At 39.0% G+C, this 19,296-nt stretch overlaps 1 protein-coding gene across 5 annotated transcripts in view; it reads left to right on the top strand.

Annotated features, from left to right (window-relative positions):
• Nucleotides 1-19,296, top strand: part of DENND1A (DENN domain containing 1A) — a 1,150,393-nt gene that overhangs the window by 449,360 nt on the left and 681,737 nt on the right. For all 5 annotated transcript variants that reach the window (XM_030207362.1, XM_030207365.1, XM_030207363.1 and 2 more), the window contains exons 8-9: nucleotides 9,206-9,259; nucleotides 15,349-15,459. In XM_030207362.1, the coding sequence (XP_030063222.1) occupies nucleotides 9,206-9,259; nucleotides 15,349-15,459 (165 nt within the window). The remainder of the gene's footprint in view (nucleotides 1-9,205; nucleotides 9,260-15,348; nucleotides 15,460-19,296) is intronic.

Below are 19,296 nucleotides of genomic sequence, written 5' to 3'. Positions count from 1 at the left end.
CTGAAGGCAGGTTTAGCCTTATAGGTCTAGATTGTATATATCACGCCTAAAAATTCAGCGCTGAAATGAAATTCACCTAAGTGCATTCTATACAGTATGCCTTAATTGAGGCATACTTTATAGAATAAGCCTAAATTTCCGTTCAGTATATAAATATTACTGTTAAATAGGGACACGTTGAAGCCACTAGAGTTACTCAATATACATTGATTCCACATAAACATTAAAACATACTGGAGTTTATGTGGAATCAGTATATAAATATGCCAAGTGGCCATGACAGTACCAAACTCTAGGCTCAGCCATTTATGGCAACTAAAACTTGGTGTAAATATTAGCGCCTAAGTTAGGTATAGATCAGGTGCATTCTATAACCCTGCGCATAGATTTCTGGAACGCCTATGACCTGCCCATTCCACACCCATAGCTACGACCCCTTTTTGGCTTGTTAACATCCGATTATCAGCGCTGATTAGCTTGTTAACTAAGTTATGAACATTGTTATGGAATATGCTTCGATTATGCAGGGTGATCTCAGAGCAATATATAGAATCCCAGGGATAGTGTCTGGGAGAAAGTGAAAATATTTCTGGTAGCTGTGACTTTCTTCATCAGAACTGTCTATTGATAAATCATAACCTAGTAAATTGGAGCAGTTGGTTACCATGTACATTGTTATAAAATTCATGGTTCTTGTGGGACGCCAGAGGGTGGTGGTGAATGGAATTCGCTCGGAGGAAGGAAAGGTGAGTAGTGGAGTGCCTCAGGGATCGGTGCTGGGGCCGATTCTGTTCAATATATTTGTGAGTGACATTGCCGAAGGGTTAGAAGGTAAAGTTTGCCTATTTGCGGATGATACTAAGATTTGTAACAGAGTGGACACCACGGAGGGAGTGGAAAACATGAAAAAAGATCTGAGGAAGCTAGAAGAATGGTCTAAGGTTTGGCAATTAAAATTCAATGCGAAGAAATGCAAAGTGATGCACTTAGGGAATAGAAATCCACGGGAGACGTATGTGTTAGGCGGGGAGAGTCTGATAGGTACGGGCGGAGAAAGGGATCTTGGGGTGATAGTATCTGAGGATTTGAAGGCGACGAAATAGTGTGACAAGGCGGTGGCCGTAGCTAGAAGGTTGTTAGGCTGTATAGAGAGAGGTGTGACCAGCAGAAGAAAGGGGGTGTTGATGCCCCTGTATAAGTCGTTGGTGAGGCCCCACCTGGAGTATTGTGTTCAGTTTTGGAGGCCGTATCTTGCGAAGGATGTTAAAAAAATGGAAGCGGTGCAAAGAAAAGCTACGAGAATGGTATGGGATTTGCGTTACAAGACGTATGAGGAGAGACTTGCTGAACTAAACATGTATACTCTGGAGGAAAGGAGAAACAGGGGTGATATGATACAGACGTTCAAATATTTGAAAGGTATTAATCCGCAAACGAACCTTTTCCGGAGATGGGAAGGTGGTAGAACGAGAGGACATGAAATGAGATTGAAGGGGGCAGACTCAAGAAAAATGTCAGGAAGTATTTTTTCACGGAGAGAGTAGTGGATGCTTGGAATGCCCTCCCGCGGGAGGTGGTGGAAATGAAAACGGTAACGGAATTCAAACGTGTGGGATAAGCATAAAGGAATCCTGTGCCGAAGGAATGGATCCTCAGGAGCTTAGTCAGGATCGGGAGGCGGGGCTGGTGGTTGGGAGGCAGGGATAGTGCTGGACAGACTTGTACGGTCTGTGCCAGAGCCGGTGGTGGGCAGCGGGACTGGTGGGTGGGAGGCGAGGATAGTGCTGGACAGACTTGTACGGTCTGTACCAGAGCCGGTGGTTGGGAGGCAGGGCAGATGGTTGGGAGGTGAGGATAGTGCTGGGCAGACTTATACGGTCTGTGCCAGAGCCGGTGGTTGGGAGGAGGGGCAGGTGGTTGGGAGGAGGGGGCAGGTGGTTGGGAGGCGGGGATAGTGCTGGGCAGACTTATACGGTCTGTGCCCTGAAGAGCACAGCTACAAATCAAAGTAGGGTATACACAAAAAGCAGCAAATATGAGTTATCTTGTTGGGCAGACTGGATGGACCGTGCAGGTCTTTTTCTGCCGTCATCTACTATGTTACTATGTTATGTTGTGTGATCATTGTGTTTGACATGCTTGCATCACATAGATTGAGGATTTTGTATCCAATAGCAAGTAGTGCCATTACAAATTCAAAATACGATAGTTCCATCATTAGAACATTATGCAGCTTTTCTGACAGCTAGCGTTTGTAGTTCTTTTGTTTTCAAGATTTAAAGATAAGTTTTACCACATTCTGATAGGCAAACATGAGAATTGTATTTAGGTAAAGGACCAATACCCTCCTTTTAAAACTAGAAAATGCAGTTAAATCAATCAGTGACAATTAAAAGTGATCTTTCAAGGCAAGGGAGCTGTTCCTTTCCCTGGACATAAACTAGAACAACAACATCTCCATATTTTTTGCCATATTAGTGTATTTTACCTACTGGCTTTAGCTTATGCATCTATGTGTTCTGATATATCTTGTCATAAGTATAGTCATAGGGGAGATTCTATATATGGTGCCTAAAAAATTGGCACAAGCCATATTCTATAATCGGTGCCTAGATTTAGGCACCAATTCTAGAATACGCTTAGTTGATATTTCGGCATCTAAATCCACGTGCATCTGTTTACCCCAACGAAAATGTGGTGTAAATCTTAGCATGTGGATTTAAGTGCACAGGGCCATATTCTATAACTAGGCACATAAATTTTGTAATGCCCACAAAACGTCCATTTCATTTACCCATAACCACGCCCCTTTTTGCCTGAAGAAGTTTGGCACACTTCGTTATAGAATACGCTTAGTGACTTGTGCGCCCAAATTCTAATCAGTGCCAATTAGTGCTCATTATTGCTTGTTTAAGTGCTGTTATCAGCACTCATTAGCTTGTTAAGCTTGTTAGGTTATGCACATTGTTGTAGAATCCGCGTCAATTGCAGTGTGGATCTCTAGGCGAGCTATATAGAATTCAGGGGAATGTGTTATTGTGTGAGGGGAGAATGATGTGGTAGTTATGGACATTAGATATTTCTATGAGATATTGAGTATTTTACTCTTTGTAAGTTGTGACAAGGCTACATCCCAGATGTATAGAATGAAGCAGCAAAACCCTAAACTACATCTACCAGAAGTCATTGCAGGAAGGAAGGTAGAGGGTGATCACGAAAGAAGGGAATGCATTTCCAGTCCCAACAGGGGGAGCCCTTGGGATAGGCAAGCTGGCCATATACCATCTCCAACCACAAGAGGGAAGGAAAATGAAGGAACCCAGTTCCCCTGGACCTGCAGTCAGTATATCATGCCACCCACCTGTACTAGAGAGGGGTGGGGTGAGAACCAGGAGGAGGATTGGATGGATTGTATGGAAGAGGGGGTTAATCAGGCTGAGCAGGGGGAAGAAACCTCAATGGAATGGGAGCTTGAGAGCACTGAGGAGCGTAGCACATGAAGGTTTGCAAATCTACATTGTTTGGAATTTATTTTGGTTTAAACCCTGCTTAAATAGAGAAGCCTGCTTTCTTTTGTGGGACCTGTTTGCTTTAGGAGAAACCCTGATTGTTGGAAAGTTTGCTGGGGAGAATTACAAACCTGTTTCCCAAACTGAAACCTGATTATTTTGAGAAACTCTGTTGAATTTGAAAGGCTTGTTTATGAAGGGGGGAAATTCCTGCTTGGGGGCAGGTACTGTTTGTTTGCTACTGATTTTGACAACAAGGAGAGATTTCAAAAGGACTATTGCCGCCCCCTCAGGGAAGGGGGCACAGACTTTGTGTTTAGTGAGCTGTTGTACTAAGCAAGGCAGAACAGCCCTGCCTGAGAAGCCCTAACCCAGGGCTCTGGAATGAAGTTTTGGTCATTAACCTGAAAAATAAAGGAATGTTTTGAAGTATCCCCTGGTGGCAGTTTGTGAAGATCTGGCTATTCGCGGGAGGCGGCTTCCTCCCCCATACTGGAGCAGTGGGCCCGTTTGCAAAGTGAGTGCTCTCCATAGATGTGGGGGACATGAGAAATATTGTAGATGCTGTGAATGCTATAAAAGCTGAGCTAGATCATTCTCACTGTTTAATTTCCCATTGAGTTTTCTTACTGTCTGCAGTGTATGGTTTATGTGTGAGCACAAGTATAATAAATTTGGAGCACAGGGTGTGCTTATATATTATATAAAAATTAAAAAATGAGATTTTCAATGACTGAGAAACGTATCCACCCTCTAACAGTAGCTTTTTACCTTAGGGTTAGCACTCTGCTTGGGTGAGTTATTACTCTGAGAATTTCTCCAGATATTCTTTGGATAAATCTAGTGCTCTTTACATCTTCACATACATATATTGTCCTCAGTTGATTTGGATTGTGGAATTTGTTCTATATGTCCTCCATGAATTTAGTACTTAGCACCCTGGTTTGTAGTTACTATCAGTTATTGATATACCAGTGGTGGTGTTGGGAATTATATATCAAAGAAATGTCAGATCATAAAAGTTCAATGTGCATAAGATTGCTACCTACCCTTGTAATATACATCCACAATGAACTGTTGCAAAGTATTAAAGAACCAAACCATCAGGTACATATCCAAAAAAGCATTCTAAAATGCACAAAGGGTGTCTTGAAACCGTTATACTTACCAATTAAAAGAAGTCCCATCAGTGGTTTTATCTTGAAATAATTATCATTCTGGAAAAGCTAAAAGGATCTAAGAACAAAAGTATAAAGAGCCTTCAGGAATAGGGGTGTCAACTCAAAATTTATTGGACAGACCCAACATGATTCGTGTTTCTGCAAAGCCACCTGTCTCAGGGGTCTTGCTAAAGGGGAGAGGGAATGGGACTTATATATCGCCTTTCTGTGGTTTTTCCAACTACATTCAAAGCGGTTTACATATTATATACAGGTACTTATTTGTACCTGGGACAATGGAGGGTTAAGTGACTTGCCCAGATTCACAAGGAGCAGTGGGAATCGAACCCAGTTCCTCAGGATCAGAGTCCGCTGCACTAACCACTAGGCTACTCACAGTATACAAAGAATGCAAAAGACAGTAGAGATTGCCAAATCTCAGAATGCTGTAAGACACCAAACAAACTACGGGTATGACCAGTGGCTTTGCTCCTGAGTGAGTGTACTTTGGTTTCCCTTTCGTGTGTTGCCAATTTGGAAAAGCTAAGCATTATAACAAAAAGAATATAAGTACCATTTCTGTAGATCAATCTTACTTCTAACTATAAAGATACAAGACCAGGATCACTTACCAGTTCAATGCAGAACAATGCCAGCTCACAAACTGTTTACTGCTCTCTATACTAACCAAACTGAAATGCAGTGCATTGTGGATTTTTATACTCTATTTGAACTCTAAAAGATTTCTGAAAAAGTTTTAATAAAAAAGTAATTATCATAAACTGTGGCAATATAATGATGGAAAATAATACTCAAAAGTCTGAATGCCTTTACTAAAACACCTTTTATAAAACTTCACCTAAAAGTTCGTCCGTTGGATCGCCTACACAGTAAAAGTCTTAACTCCTACAGAAACTCATAACTGACCCCTCAACTCAAACAATTTAGAATGTGGGAACCTAAAAAGGATTGTATAGAGGTAACTAGATAAAATAGAATTCGTTACAGAAAACTATGTTGGAGTGAGTTTTTGGGGGGCGTACTTTTGGATTATTAAGATACTTGCTTTCACGTTTTATGATTTCTGTTCTGTTTTTAAGTTGTATAAACCTTTTCACCATTTTTTTAGCATTTTTTAACACAGTATATTATGCCTTTTTTTAGCATTAGCACATCATTAGAGCACAGTTGCGTTTGTATTGGTGAATAAAATACTTTTATTTTTTATTGGCAAATAAAATATGTTGTTCAAACAGTATGTTTTAGACTCAGCTTTTTTAAATAACATTTTTATTATTTTCGGGTATTATAGTGAGAAATTGAGTTTGTATAAATTGCATGTTTAGTTCAGTTGTTAACCACGATTTCATGACATCATTGTATTGCATTTGCGATCCAGTGGTGTATAAAAGCTTGTGGCTCAAAAGTATTTTTTAGATGCAGTTTACTTTAATAACATTTTTCATTTTATTTCATTTCATAATGGCAAATGCCTTCACAAATTGTTTTGAGATCAGTTCATCGCGATTCAGTGATGTCATTTGTCTGTTATGAATTATTAAATAAGATTTTATTTGTTCTTTTTATTATTTTATTTTATTTTTGTAGTTGTATACCCTTGAAGCAGCCCTGAATGGGCGAAATGTGAACCACATCAGGTTTCATTTTTCTATTTGTTAATAAAGGACTTTTTCATTTCATTTTTGGACTCTTAATCCAGTCTTTTTTTTTGTTTTTTTTGTTTTTGTGGAATGATAGCAAAACAGGATAAGTTTGCTGGATCTGTAAGCATTACAGATATATGAAGAGAGCAAATCACTAAATAGTGTTCTCAGATAAAATTCCATTATACATAAAAGTACCCGAGTTGTCCTAGGTTTCGCCCACCACTGGGCTGCGTTGGGGGTACATCTGCAAGAGGGTAAAAGAGCAGATAAAAACAGCGAAATCCCTCTTCAGAAGGATAGAAGCACTACTATGCAGACAAATGTTAGCCAGCTCACACGGTAGATTAATGCAAGCAACTGTACAAGTATTGACCTGCTGTCTTCATACACCTGCATGCATAGAATGACCTAATGGTGGAGATGATTGAGATGAAAACTATATCTGAATTCAAGAATGCATGGTACAAGCATCTTTAAGGGAGAAGAAGAAATAGTAAATGATATGGATAGGGAGTCTGGATAAGCCATATGGTCTTCAATTTACTGTCTTTTTTGATGTTTCTATATATATATATATATATATATATATATATATATATATATATTTACATGCCTAAAGGGACCTTTTACTAAGTTTTTTGCATTTACTGCATAAACCCCCAGATTCTATGTGTGACAACTTAATTAATTAATGAGTCAGTGCCAATAATTGGCATTAGTAGTAGTTACGTACACATTGTATTTTATAGCACTGCATGTGCAACTCTTATAGTACATAATTTCTAGGGGGCTTGGAGAGAGTTGTTTTTTTGGTGGTGGGGGGGCATTCCCAGAATTTACGCATATTGTTACAGAAGAGACTCGATCGGCACCAAATATTAGGCATCATATATGTGCTTAGCGCTGTTCTATAAAGGACAGTGATCCTTTATAAAATAGTTCTCAGCACTTACATTTTTCAGTACTGATTTTTCAGCGCCATTTATAGAATCTTGTCCAGTAAGTGCAAAGTCTTTACAGTAACTGTTGAGGGTGTTCCTTACATATTCTCATACAGAGGCCAATGCAGAAAGTTCTTCCCATGCTTAACACGAAGTGTACATGCATGTTACTGAGCACACAACACGAAAACGGGTTCAATGCAGAAATTAACTTGAGCGATACACTTGGGCACACTGTATATTAAAATGCGTGGTAACGAGTTCATTAGTTTTCACTGCAATATGCAGAAGTAAACAGGACATCTTAAAGCACCCACAACATCAGAAATTTACCACCAGATTTGAGCAGCGTAGAAGTTTCATTGAGAGGATTGCAAACATAGAAGAAAACGATCCTCCGCAATGGAAAAACCAAGAAAAGAACACAGCGAAGGTGACAAGATGGATGACGCCAAACAAACTTCTACTGGACTCAGAAAAAAGTTCACAGCAAGAGTTTATTCTTAAAAAACTGGACTCGACACGAGTCGTGTTTCGGCCGTTCAGGCCTGCCTTAGGAGTCCCTGTATGGCAAAGTGCTATTAGTTCTCATAAGGAGAGTCTTGTGCAAACACTGGATTTCTCTAACAACACCTAACAAGCTTACAGAATTATGCACAACCACTGTTGTAACTGAAAGCGAAACCAAAAAATCCACTCTTGAAAGCTTTGCCATACAGGGACTCCTAAGGCAGGCCTGAACGGCCGAAACACGACTCGTGTCGAGTCCAGTTTTTTAAGAATAAACTCTTGCTGTGAACTTTTTTCTGAGTCCAGTAGAAGTTTGTTTGGCGTCATCCATCTTGTCACCTTCGCTGTGTTCTTTTCTTCATTGAGAGGATTTAATGCCAGTTTTTTTTTTTTTCTTTTTTTCCTGCAACCATAATAAGTACCTGCAACTTAAAAAAAAAAAAAAACAGACTGGGAGGTAACAGCTCTGTGCACATGTCTGAAGAAGACAAAACTGCCAGCATACATCTGTGTATGAAAAGAAATGTTCTGTATATAAATACTAGCCTCGCAAAAGTTTTACACGCAAGAAAGTTTTTAAGGCTGATATTTATGAGCAGAACAACATTCTGGTTCATGTGCAGAAGTGTGCTGGCACTTCAGGTTCCTTTGGATATTCACACAATGAAGACACTCTTACTTGAAGAACCTTTGTGTTCATTTGACTGGCAGGCTTTCCCTAAGCAGCACACAAGCTCAGTGCACTACAAATTTGCATCTGATTAGCTTACAGCATTGCCAAAGTATATTTTCTTATTAATCTCACAGTAGAATCTGCATGCTCAGCCATTGGTGTGGCTCTACTGCATGGCTTTCTGCATCAAGCCCACAGTTAACCACACAGAAATAATCTGTACAGCATGGTGACAATGCTGATGCACCTTCCACCTTCTTTTTAGTGTGTGCTAACTGCAATTTGCTACCCCATACCATAATCATATTCTGCCTCATACCAGTGTAAACACTTAGTTCATGAGTTAGTGTGTGTTTTCATGCTAGCATGGTAATGGTTACTGCAGGCATATGCTAAGTTACCATATGATAATTCACACAGTAACTCCTTACCACACATTAGTAAAAGGGCTTCTGAGTTTTAAGAGGTTTAGTGCAATAGGTACACTAAAATGTATTAGTGTATTAGCACTGTGTTAAGTGCTAAAACTTACTCTGACTTTCAACTAGTCTTTACATTGAATTTTGTGTTTGAAAGCTTTCTGAATGGGGCTATATTTTCTTGGTCAAGCATATTTTCTTGAGTTTTAAATCTTTTGTATTCATTACATAAAACATTTAGTTCTTCTAATTTTGTGTGGTAGGTGCTGTTCTTATACAGTGTGTGTTTGTGTATTCATTATTTATTTGGATTATTTTTCCCTTAGCACTCGTACTTTACTGTGCCTGATATCAGAGAACTACCCAGTATACCAGAAAATGTGAGTATCATATGATGTGAGAGAACTGTTAGAACTGAGTTGTCAATAATTTCATAGTTGAAAAGCAGATGATGGAAGATAAATAATGTGGGTGTTTCGGGAATATAGATGTCAGAAAAAACATGAAAAAGATTTATCCTTTAAGATTCTATGTAATTGCAGAACAGATTCTTTGTTTTGTTGAACAGCTACACAGTAACATCACAAGTAGTAAAAAAAAATGTTCTTGAAATAGACTAGCATCTGCAAAGAATATCTGGTCAAAAACTACTATTTTCATTTGGTTAAGATAAGGATGTGTCCAGAAGAAAAGAAGGTATATTAATTTCTCATGGTCATAGTTTACTTTAGTTGTTAATTGAAGAATTCTGCCCCCTTGGTTTTCCAAATTACCTTACTTAACTCATCTGTGCTATCAATTTTAAAATTTAAGTATAAAAGTTCCATAGGTGCATTTAACAGTTAGTAAGCACCATAATGTGCTTTTAACAAAAACTACTTAGCCAGGCCTCTCTGCATTGTGTCAAGTCTGTTCATGAATAAGTCACAATTAATGTGAATCACATTCTTTTGAGACACATACAGTTCATCTTTCCATGTGTGACTGGGGTTATTGGCATCTGTTTTGCAAAACATAGTATATATTATTATAATGTGAAAAAGTTATTTTCGATCACTTGGGCAGGGTTTGACACTCTCATGTGAAGATTTCTGTAAGGATAATATTTTCTTACCTATGAATTTTATAGTGAAAAGGCAAAAGTGGTTACTTAAAATTTGAATGAAAAGTATAGATGATATAGTAGATATAAAATATATTTACTAGCTGAGCCCATGAAACATTTGTGGTTAAATGAGTATTTGTACTGAAACACTCCTTTTCACCCACCTCTCTGCCTCCCATCACCCCTTAGTCATGTCATCTTTCTTCCATTAACTGCTCGTTTCCCTTCTTCTTTCACTTGCTCCTCAATCCTTTAGTTCATTTGACAGTTCCTCGTTTTATCTCTCATGCTGTATCTTTCCAGCATTTATTTTTCTTCCTCATCATCACTGCAAGTATTTCCCTCTGCTGCCTCATCCTTAACTTGGGAGGACCATGTCATATTTATATCATCCTGCCTTCCCATCAGTTTGATTGTGAGCATGGTGCAATTTGCTGATGCAGTACACAACAGTCACACAGAACAGATTGCGTGGCTTTCACCATTAGCTGACACTAGTTCTGTTCTCCTTTAACCTCTGTCAAGTACGTCTTCCACCTTTTGGAGCCCGGTATAGCCTAGCATTATGGCCAGATGGCACTCTGAGCCCAACTTTAGCCCTGTGTTTCCATGATCCACTCTGATCTCAGTACTGCTGCTGTAAATAAATCAAACCTTTCAGATACTATGGTAAACGTGCCACAGAGGACTTTATGACATCAGTGTTGAACATGGCAGCATGAAGACTTAGCTCCTGAGTTAAAATAGGCCAAAACTTTGATTGACTGAGCTTACAGACTTGTACAAGGCTATTTTCAGATGTGAACGATAATGAGAGACCAGCATCTTTGCTATGGTGGGCATAGTCCTTCAGTCATAGGAGACTGCAGCACTTACACCCTCCGGGAAAAGTGACAAACTGGTAGCATGGTGCAAAGGCTTGCCTAAAGAGGAGCATGAAACTAGCTCAGTGCCCAGTAAAACAGCCACAAGAAAACCAGGAACCAGTCAGGGTCCTCAAGGGGAGCTCGCTGGATCTGAGTTCAGAGATGTTATAAAGTCTTTAGCCATATCCGCATCTTCAAAAAACTTTTCTCCACCTTCAAAATGCACATGGAATCTTGCAGGATATAACAGCAAAAACTTGATCTTGTTTCATGTAGAGTAGCATAAATGGGCACAAAGGCTTTGAGGGTCAGAACCACATGCTGAGTAGTTTTGAAAGCACAGTATGTGAAGAGAAGAGTCCGTAAAATAGCTTGCTTATGGCCAGGGTCCTCAAAATCACAGCTTGAAATTGATTAGCCTGCGGTTGTCTCATTGGAGCTCACCTGGTGAGCACGCTCCATACGCAAAGGGCCCAATTGATGATTCAGCTGAAGTGATTGTGAAGCCAGTGTTCCAGAAAGCTCACCAAATCTGATTCCTTCAGTGATTCTGGCAAGCCAATAAGATGCAGGTTATTGTGACGAGAGCGATTCTTCAGATCATCCGCTTTGGCTTCCAGCTCTGCCAGTCGCCTGCGCATCTCCTCTAGCAGCCCCACACCTCTATGTCACTCATGCCTTGCTGTAGATGATCAAGATCTAAATGAAAGCCATCCAGCTTCTCGTGGGCGGCTTCTACCCTTTCATATAAAGCCTGCAGCTTTTTGTGAAAGGCAGATTCCACAGCTGCTGTCACCTCTGCCGTCATCTCTGCCGTAATCTCAGTGGTCTATGCTTTGCTGTGCCATCTTCTACTGAGGTTTCATCACCATTCTGATGACTCTGCTCAACAAACTGCCCCACTGAGGAAGGCTCAGAGCTTAAAGTGAAGGGATCACCCCTCAATGATGAATTAGTTAGATATTGTAGCTGTAATGATGGAAGGAGTGCCGGAGCTCCGCGAGTTAGCGTCTGCTCTTCAACATGGGCAGTGTCTTAAGAATCAGACCTCTTGAATGGGGGTTCTTGTGTCTAGGTAATGCGAGAAGATACGGTATTAACAATGGCTACAGTGTGTCAATATCGTCTGTTAGAATCATAAGACACTAACACTTTGTGGCCACTGTTGGAATGAATTAAAAAAAAAAACTGATAACCGCAAGTTCCCAAAATGAGTATCATATCATATAAGTAAAAAAAACAAAGGGCCATGTTTACTAATGTGCACTAGCGATTTTAATTCATGTTAGAAATTAACACACGCTAACCATGTGAATGCCCATAGGAGTATTAAGGGTGTTTACACGGTTAGCACGCTCTAAAAATGCTAATGCGCCTCTAGCACATCTTAGTAAACTGGGCCCAAAGTAATTAAGTATGATGATGTGCTTCATTCTAATAAATTTCAAGATTTATTTCCAGTTAATAACTGATTTTTGTTTGTCTTTTGTTAGTGAAAAGTATCAATGTTTAATTTCTCTCAAGGAGATTTTATTAGAGTTTTCATGTAGGAGTTTTTCTTATGTTGACAAATAATTAAAACATTAAATCAACATAAATCCTTATAGATGTAGAACAGTTGACTTGTATGTTGAAAAATGTATTCCACAATATGAGCATGTAAGTGGTTATTATTTCATGTTTGCATTTAAAGTGTTTAAGCAATGCCATAATTTGAAGTTATATTTCATAATTAGTACATATCTATATTGAAATCCACTTGGAATTGCATTTACAAACGTATCTTAATTATCTGGGATTGCGTCAAGACAGAATGGTTAATGAGCTGTAAAAAGCATTTGCAGTGGACAGTGAGATATCACATTAATGGAATATGCACATTTAAAAAAATGTCATTGTATGTGAAAGATGAGTATGATGGGGCTTTATATGTGCATTTTTACCCCCCCCCCCACCCATGTTTTCTCTGTCTATTCTGTCATCTTATGTTTTATCGTTCTTATTGTATTATTTCAGGCACTATTTTAAGCCACATTGTGCCTGCGCTTGTGGGAAAATGTGGGATATAAATGCGCTAAAATAAATAATAAATATGTGCATTTTCTGAAATATAGTTGTATAAACAGAATGTTGTGCTATAATTAAGTTATAATTTTTCTTATTATTTCATTTCCACTTTGGGGGCTTGTCTAATTTTTCCTTTGCATATTGCCCCATTTCATTCTGAGTTTGGTTCCATTCCCTCTCGACAAAGCAGCCTTGTAGAAAATGAAACATGCATTTAAGGATTTGTAGTGAGCATTCAACCACCTTTGTGTGAGATCTGCCTCAGAATTTCTGGACATTTAGTAATTACTTATAACAGAGAAGGAGCAGAAGAAAATTGATTTGGGAAGTCTTTGCGGTGGTCTGAGGGTGACTGAGGGGTGAAATGGTATCTTCTGGGTACAGAGAATTCAGGGAGGATGGGGGGAATCTGTTTTTTTTTTGGGGGGGGGGACAGAATGAGGGTGTGGGGGGCCTTGGGTTGATAAGCCCATTCTGTCTAGGGAAGAAAGAGAACTTTGTATAGCATGGTATTGGTTGAGAGAGAGAGAGGCTCTATTTTACTGAAGCTTGGTAAATACTCCCCTGTGTTGTCCTCTGCATCGTGCTCATAAGGAAATGCCAGCCATTTTAATTTTATCTCTCTGAACAGCATTCCTTTAAAGCAAGTTATATGTCCAAAGCTTTATTATTTACTCTCTGTTAGTACAGTTATATCTAATGATTGTGAACAGACAGATGCCAAATAGAACACCAGAATTCCATCACATGGGCCCTTTTCTTTTGGTCCTAATAAAGAAGGTGCTAGTATAACTAGCTAGTATAACTCAGTATTAAATTCATATAGGTTGTTGAAATATATTTCTTAGCCAATTACTGTAGATGAGAATGAGCAACAAAAGCACATTGGTCTCCAAGAGTGGGTTGGCAGTGTAAACCTTAAACCTCCATTATCCCAATTGCAGAGGACTTAAATACAAATCAATACATACATCTAGCTTTTCATACATCTGTACACAACGATGGAATGAATTACCAACCACTATAAGAAAAACACGCGACTTGATGACCTTCCGGAAACTACTGAAGACTTACTTGTTCAAAAAAGCGTACAAAATGGGTCCCTCATAACGATCTGACTCCTAAACTACACCAGACACAATTTTATATTTGAACTCTTTTATTTTGCCTATTTTATTTACATCCTGATTACTGATAATCATACCCTGTCCTGATATCATTATGTTATGTTGTTATCCATTTATCCTAATTACTGACAATTATGCCTTGTCCTGATATCATTGTTATGTTGTTATCCACTTACCCACTTCTTAATCAACATAATTTTCGTATGAACCTTAATAGCAATAATTCTGAAATTCTTCTCCATTAATATGATTGCCATAATATTCCTATGCACCTCATCTGTTATATATACTCTGATTCTCTATTCCATCAATGTGATCATAGTTGTATTATATTGTAAGCCACATTGAGCCTGCAAATAGGTGGGAAAATGTGGGATATACATGCAGCAAAATAAATAAATAAAATAAAGTGAACAGTCTCTCTGTCACTTCACAATCGAGCCTTTGCAGTGTTTTTTCTCCATTTTGAGAGGAGAGGCTACATTGCTCTTACTTTTATATGTGATGGCATTGTCCGTTAATACTGAAAGAACAGATACTATCCAGACTGTATTACTGACTTTGACGACCCCTGATGCAGGGATTCTGTCGAAACATGGTCTGTGTCGGGTTCTTTATTAAAGTTTGGCTGCCAACCCACTCTTGGAAGCCCATTGTGCTTCTGTTGCTCAGCTTCATTTTCTGTACTTTGGTTTCTCTCTCTTCTTTTGCCATTTACTGTAGATAGCAGTTTCTCTCCTAGTATCTTTTAAAAAGCAAACAACATTCAGATCTTTACAAAGTTGTCCCAATTTCTGTCTAGGGCAGCCTGATTAATTTTGGAATCATTACATTTTGCCAGCAAGAGAATAAGACTTTGTTTAATGTGGAAGTGTTATGATTAAAGGTACTCCTATCATTCTGAGAATGACTTTTTGAGAATTATAAATGGGAATTATAAAGCTTAAACTGTACCTGAGAAAGTAAAAGGTTCTTTTGACTGTCAACAGAGCTCATAGTGTCATTAGTTTGTGTAAAATCCATTGAGCAGAGTGGGGCAAAAGTACCTTTTTAAATTTTTATTTATTTATTTTAACATTTAGCTACCCAAAAAAAACTGCAATAGTTTCACTTTCCATTGCTGTCCTGTGGATTTTGTGACCTGCAGTTTTGTCCATGAAACAACTTGTATAAATCATATTCTGAGAATTGTAACCATAGGGATCTAGATGTTTGAAATGTTCTTAAGCAGAACAATAACAAATGTTCCTCTTCTTTTCTTGTTTATCTGTATCTGACATATACATCTCTTTTTCTTTTCTTAGAGAAATCTGACAGAGTATTTTGTAGCTGTAGATGTCAACAACATGTTACATCTGTATGCCAGCATGCTGTATGAGCGACGCATCCTGATCTTTTGTAGTAAACTAAGCACTGTAAGTAAATTATATATGCCTTATATACATAACTAATCTCACAAATCTAACTTATCGTTTTTTGTTTCTTTTTAGAGAATGACATGGTGCAGTAACGGTAACACTGAAAAATAAATTACTGCGGATGTGGGAACAAAAGTTCTTACCATCCCGCGGGAATGGTAAAAAGCCTTGTTCCCGTGGTTTAAAAAAAATCCTCTTCTCCTTGCAGGTGCTGCTCAAGGAGGTATTGGAGTCACTTACACTTTCCTGCAGCCAGCGGCAGCGATTCACACAGAGTGGCTCAATGGCTTTCCTCCTGCCAATTCCCGCCCTCTCTATTGCAACTTTCTGTTTAGTGTTGCCATACTGGGACAGACCGAAGGTCCATCAAACCCAGTATCCTGGTTCCAACAGTGGCCAATCCAGGTCACACGTACTTGGCAAGATCCCAAAACAGTACAATATATTTTATGCTGCTTATCCAAGAAATAAGTAGTGGATTTTCGCAAGTCCATTTTAATAATGGACTTTTCTTTTAGGAAGCTGTCCAAACTTTTTTTCAACCACGCTAAGCTAATTGCTTTTACCACATTCTCTGGCAACGAATTCCAAAGTTTAATTACATGTTGAGTGAAGAAATATTTTTGCCGATTCGTTTTAAATGTACTACTTTGTAGCTTCATTGTGTGCCCCCTAGTCCTAGTATTATTGAAAAGATTAAGCAAGCAATTCATGTCTACCTGTTCCACTCCACTCGTTATTTTATAGACCTCTATCGTATTTTCTCCAAGCTGAAGAGCTCTAGCTGTTTCAGCCTTTCCTCATAGAGAAGACGGCCCATCCCCTTTATCGTTTTCGAGGCCTTCTCTGTACCTTTTCTAATTCCACTATATCTTTTTTGAGATGTGATGACCAGAATTGCGTACAGTATTCAAATTGCGGTCGCACCATGGAGTGATACAAAGGCATTATAACATCCTAGTTTTTATTTTCCATTCCTTTCCTGATAATACCTAACTTTCTGTTTGGTTTCTTTGCTGCCACAGCACACTGACCAGAGGATTTCAAAGTAAAGTATTGTCAACGATGACTCTTAGATCCTTTTCCTGGTTGGTGACTCCTAACATAGTTCCTTGCATCACATAGCTATAGTTCGTGTTCCTCTTTCCCACATGAATCACTTTGCACTTGCTCACATTAATCATCATCTGCCATTTGGATGCCCAGTTGCCCAGTCTCGTAAGGTTGTCTTGCAATTATTCACAATCCTCTTGCAATTTAACAACTTTGAATAACTTTGTGTCGTTGACAAATTTAATTACCTCACTAGTTATTCCCGTATCTAGATAATTTATAAATATGTTAAAAAGCAGCGGTCCCAACACAGACCCTTTTGAAACCGCACTATCTACCCTTTTCCATTGAGGATACTGACCATTCAACCTTAATCTCTGTTTTCTAAAGAGAATTAGTTTTAAATTCAAGTTGTATTCTCAGATAGTGAAATGAACCCTCTTCCCACCGCAAAGGAAATGCAGCCCCCTATTCCTGTTGCAAGGAATCTACTGTAGGTATAATTTCTGACTTTAAGAAATTTTGAAGGACATTTTTGATATGATATCTAAATTGGATTTTGGACGTTTTACAAAAAAAAGTCTAAAAATCCAGTAGCAAACATGACCATTTTCAAACCAGAAAAATGTCCAGCTTTTTGCTTTGAAAATAGCCATTTGCTAGATGTTTTTGTGTTCAGTGCGTCTATCTTTTAGGACCATCTTCAAAAACAAACAAACAAAAAAAATAGTTCAAGGAAAAAAACACAAAAACAGACCATTGCGATGTATGGGGAGCCAGCATTCTTAGTAGACTGGCCAGATAGACATCCCAGCAGAGCAGTGGGGTACCCTAGGCAACATTGCAGTGGATTTCACATAAAAGGTGTCAAGTACAGATCTCATCATTACCTCCTTATAGTGTAAGGAGAACCCTCTGTATGGATTCACCTCAGCACAATCAGCGCTTTTCATTACTGTGTGGGAAGTAAGCCCATCTCTGGACATCCTCTAGTTGTTTGCGTCATGAGAGGTTTGCTGTTGACAAAGCTCTCTGTCAGACCTCTGACATATCATGGGACCTCAACATCATCCTCATTCAACTGATGAAAGCTTCTTTGGAGCCACTTGATTCCTATCATCAGAAGTACCTGACCTGCAAGGTCTTATTCTTGGTGGTGGTCACTTCACTTCGCAGAGTCAGTGAGCGCCAGGCCGTAGTAGCAGATCCACCTTACAAACAACGTTCATCACAACAGAGTAGTTCTCTGTATTCATTCTAAGTTCCTTCCTAAGGTAGTGTCGGAGTTCCACTTTTAACTAGTCAGTTGTTCTGCCAACATTCTTCCCCAAACCAAATGCCCATCCGGGTGAAATTGCACTTCATACTTTAGGACTGCAAGCAAACTTTAGCCTTCTATCTGGAGCAGACTAAAGCCCATAGATAGTCCACCCAGATTTTTCTTTCTTTTGATCCCAACAGGATGTGGGTAGCCATCGGCAAGCACACTTTGTCCATTTGGCTGGCAGCTTCATATTTTTTTGCTTATGCCCAAGCTGGGCTGACTCAGGAGGGTCATGTCATGGCTCACATTGTCAGACCCATGACTGTGTCAGTAGCCCACCTGAGGTAAAGTTCTACCAAAGGAAAAAGGAGGTGATGATGCCCTTGTATAAGACTCTGGTGAGACCTCATTTTGAATATTCTGTACAGTTCTGGAGATTGCACCTTCAAAAAGATATAAACAGGATGGAGTCAGTCCAGAGGGCGGCTACTAAATGGTCAGTGGTTTTCGTCATAAAGTGTATAAGGAGAGACTTAAATATCTCAATATGTATACTGTGGAAGAAAGGTGGGAAAGTGGAGATATGATAGAGGCATTTAAATACCATCACAGCATAAATCACAGGAGACGAGTCTCTTTGAAAGGAAGCTCTGGAACGAGAGAGCATAGGATGAAGGTGAAAGGGGATAGACTCAGAACTAACCTGAGAAAATACTTCTTCATGGAAAGGGTGGTAAATTCTTGGCACGGCCTCCCAGTGGAAGTGGTAGAGACAAAGACAGTATCTGAATTCAAGAGAGCTTGGGACAAGTACACATGATCTCTAAGAAAGTGATAGGGAGAGGAGATAGCATGGATGGGCAGACTGGATAGGCCATTGTTTCCCCAAGTCCAGTCCTGAAGTATCCCTTGCCAGTCAGGTTTTCAGGATATCCACAGTGAATATGCATGAACTTGATTTGCATACACTGCCTCCATTATATGCAAATCTCTTTCATGCATATTCACTGTGGATATATGTAAAAAAAATTTTTTATGGCCAAAAAAACACCACCTTAAAATCAAGGCATCCCACTGCATCTATCTGTATGTGTAAATATCAGAAGCATGAGACCCCTCCTCCCCTTATAAACTAATGAATACAAGGCATTAGCTTTCAAGGACCAGAATTCACTTTTTCAGATGTCACTCTGGTCCTGGAAACCTCATGTCTCAATAATTTGGTTAGTCTATAATATGCCACCTGAGTCTGTCATTTTTGTTACACCATTTTTGTTACACATCCTTTGAATGTGTAAATAGCGGCATTGTAGAATTGGTATTTACATTTGAATGCTTTTTAGAACAGTTATGTAGCATTTGAATATGTAGAGTGATCTAAGTAAAAAAAAAAAAAAAGAACTCAAGCAAAAATGTGACCATAATAAGGATCCAGATCAACATATTATATATATATTGGACCCATTATTCAGTGCTATTTAACCGGTCAGGAACGGCTCCTGGCCGGTTAAATAATG

Source organism: Microcaecilia unicolor, chromosome 6, assembly GCF_901765095.1.
Source record: "Microcaecilia unicolor chromosome 6, aMicUni1.1, whole genome shotgun sequence".
NCBI classification, from domain to species: domain Eukaryota; kingdom Metazoa; phylum Chordata; class Amphibia; order Gymnophiona; family Siphonopidae; genus Microcaecilia; species Microcaecilia unicolor.
This window is presented reverse-complemented; position numbering and strand designations above follow the sequence as displayed.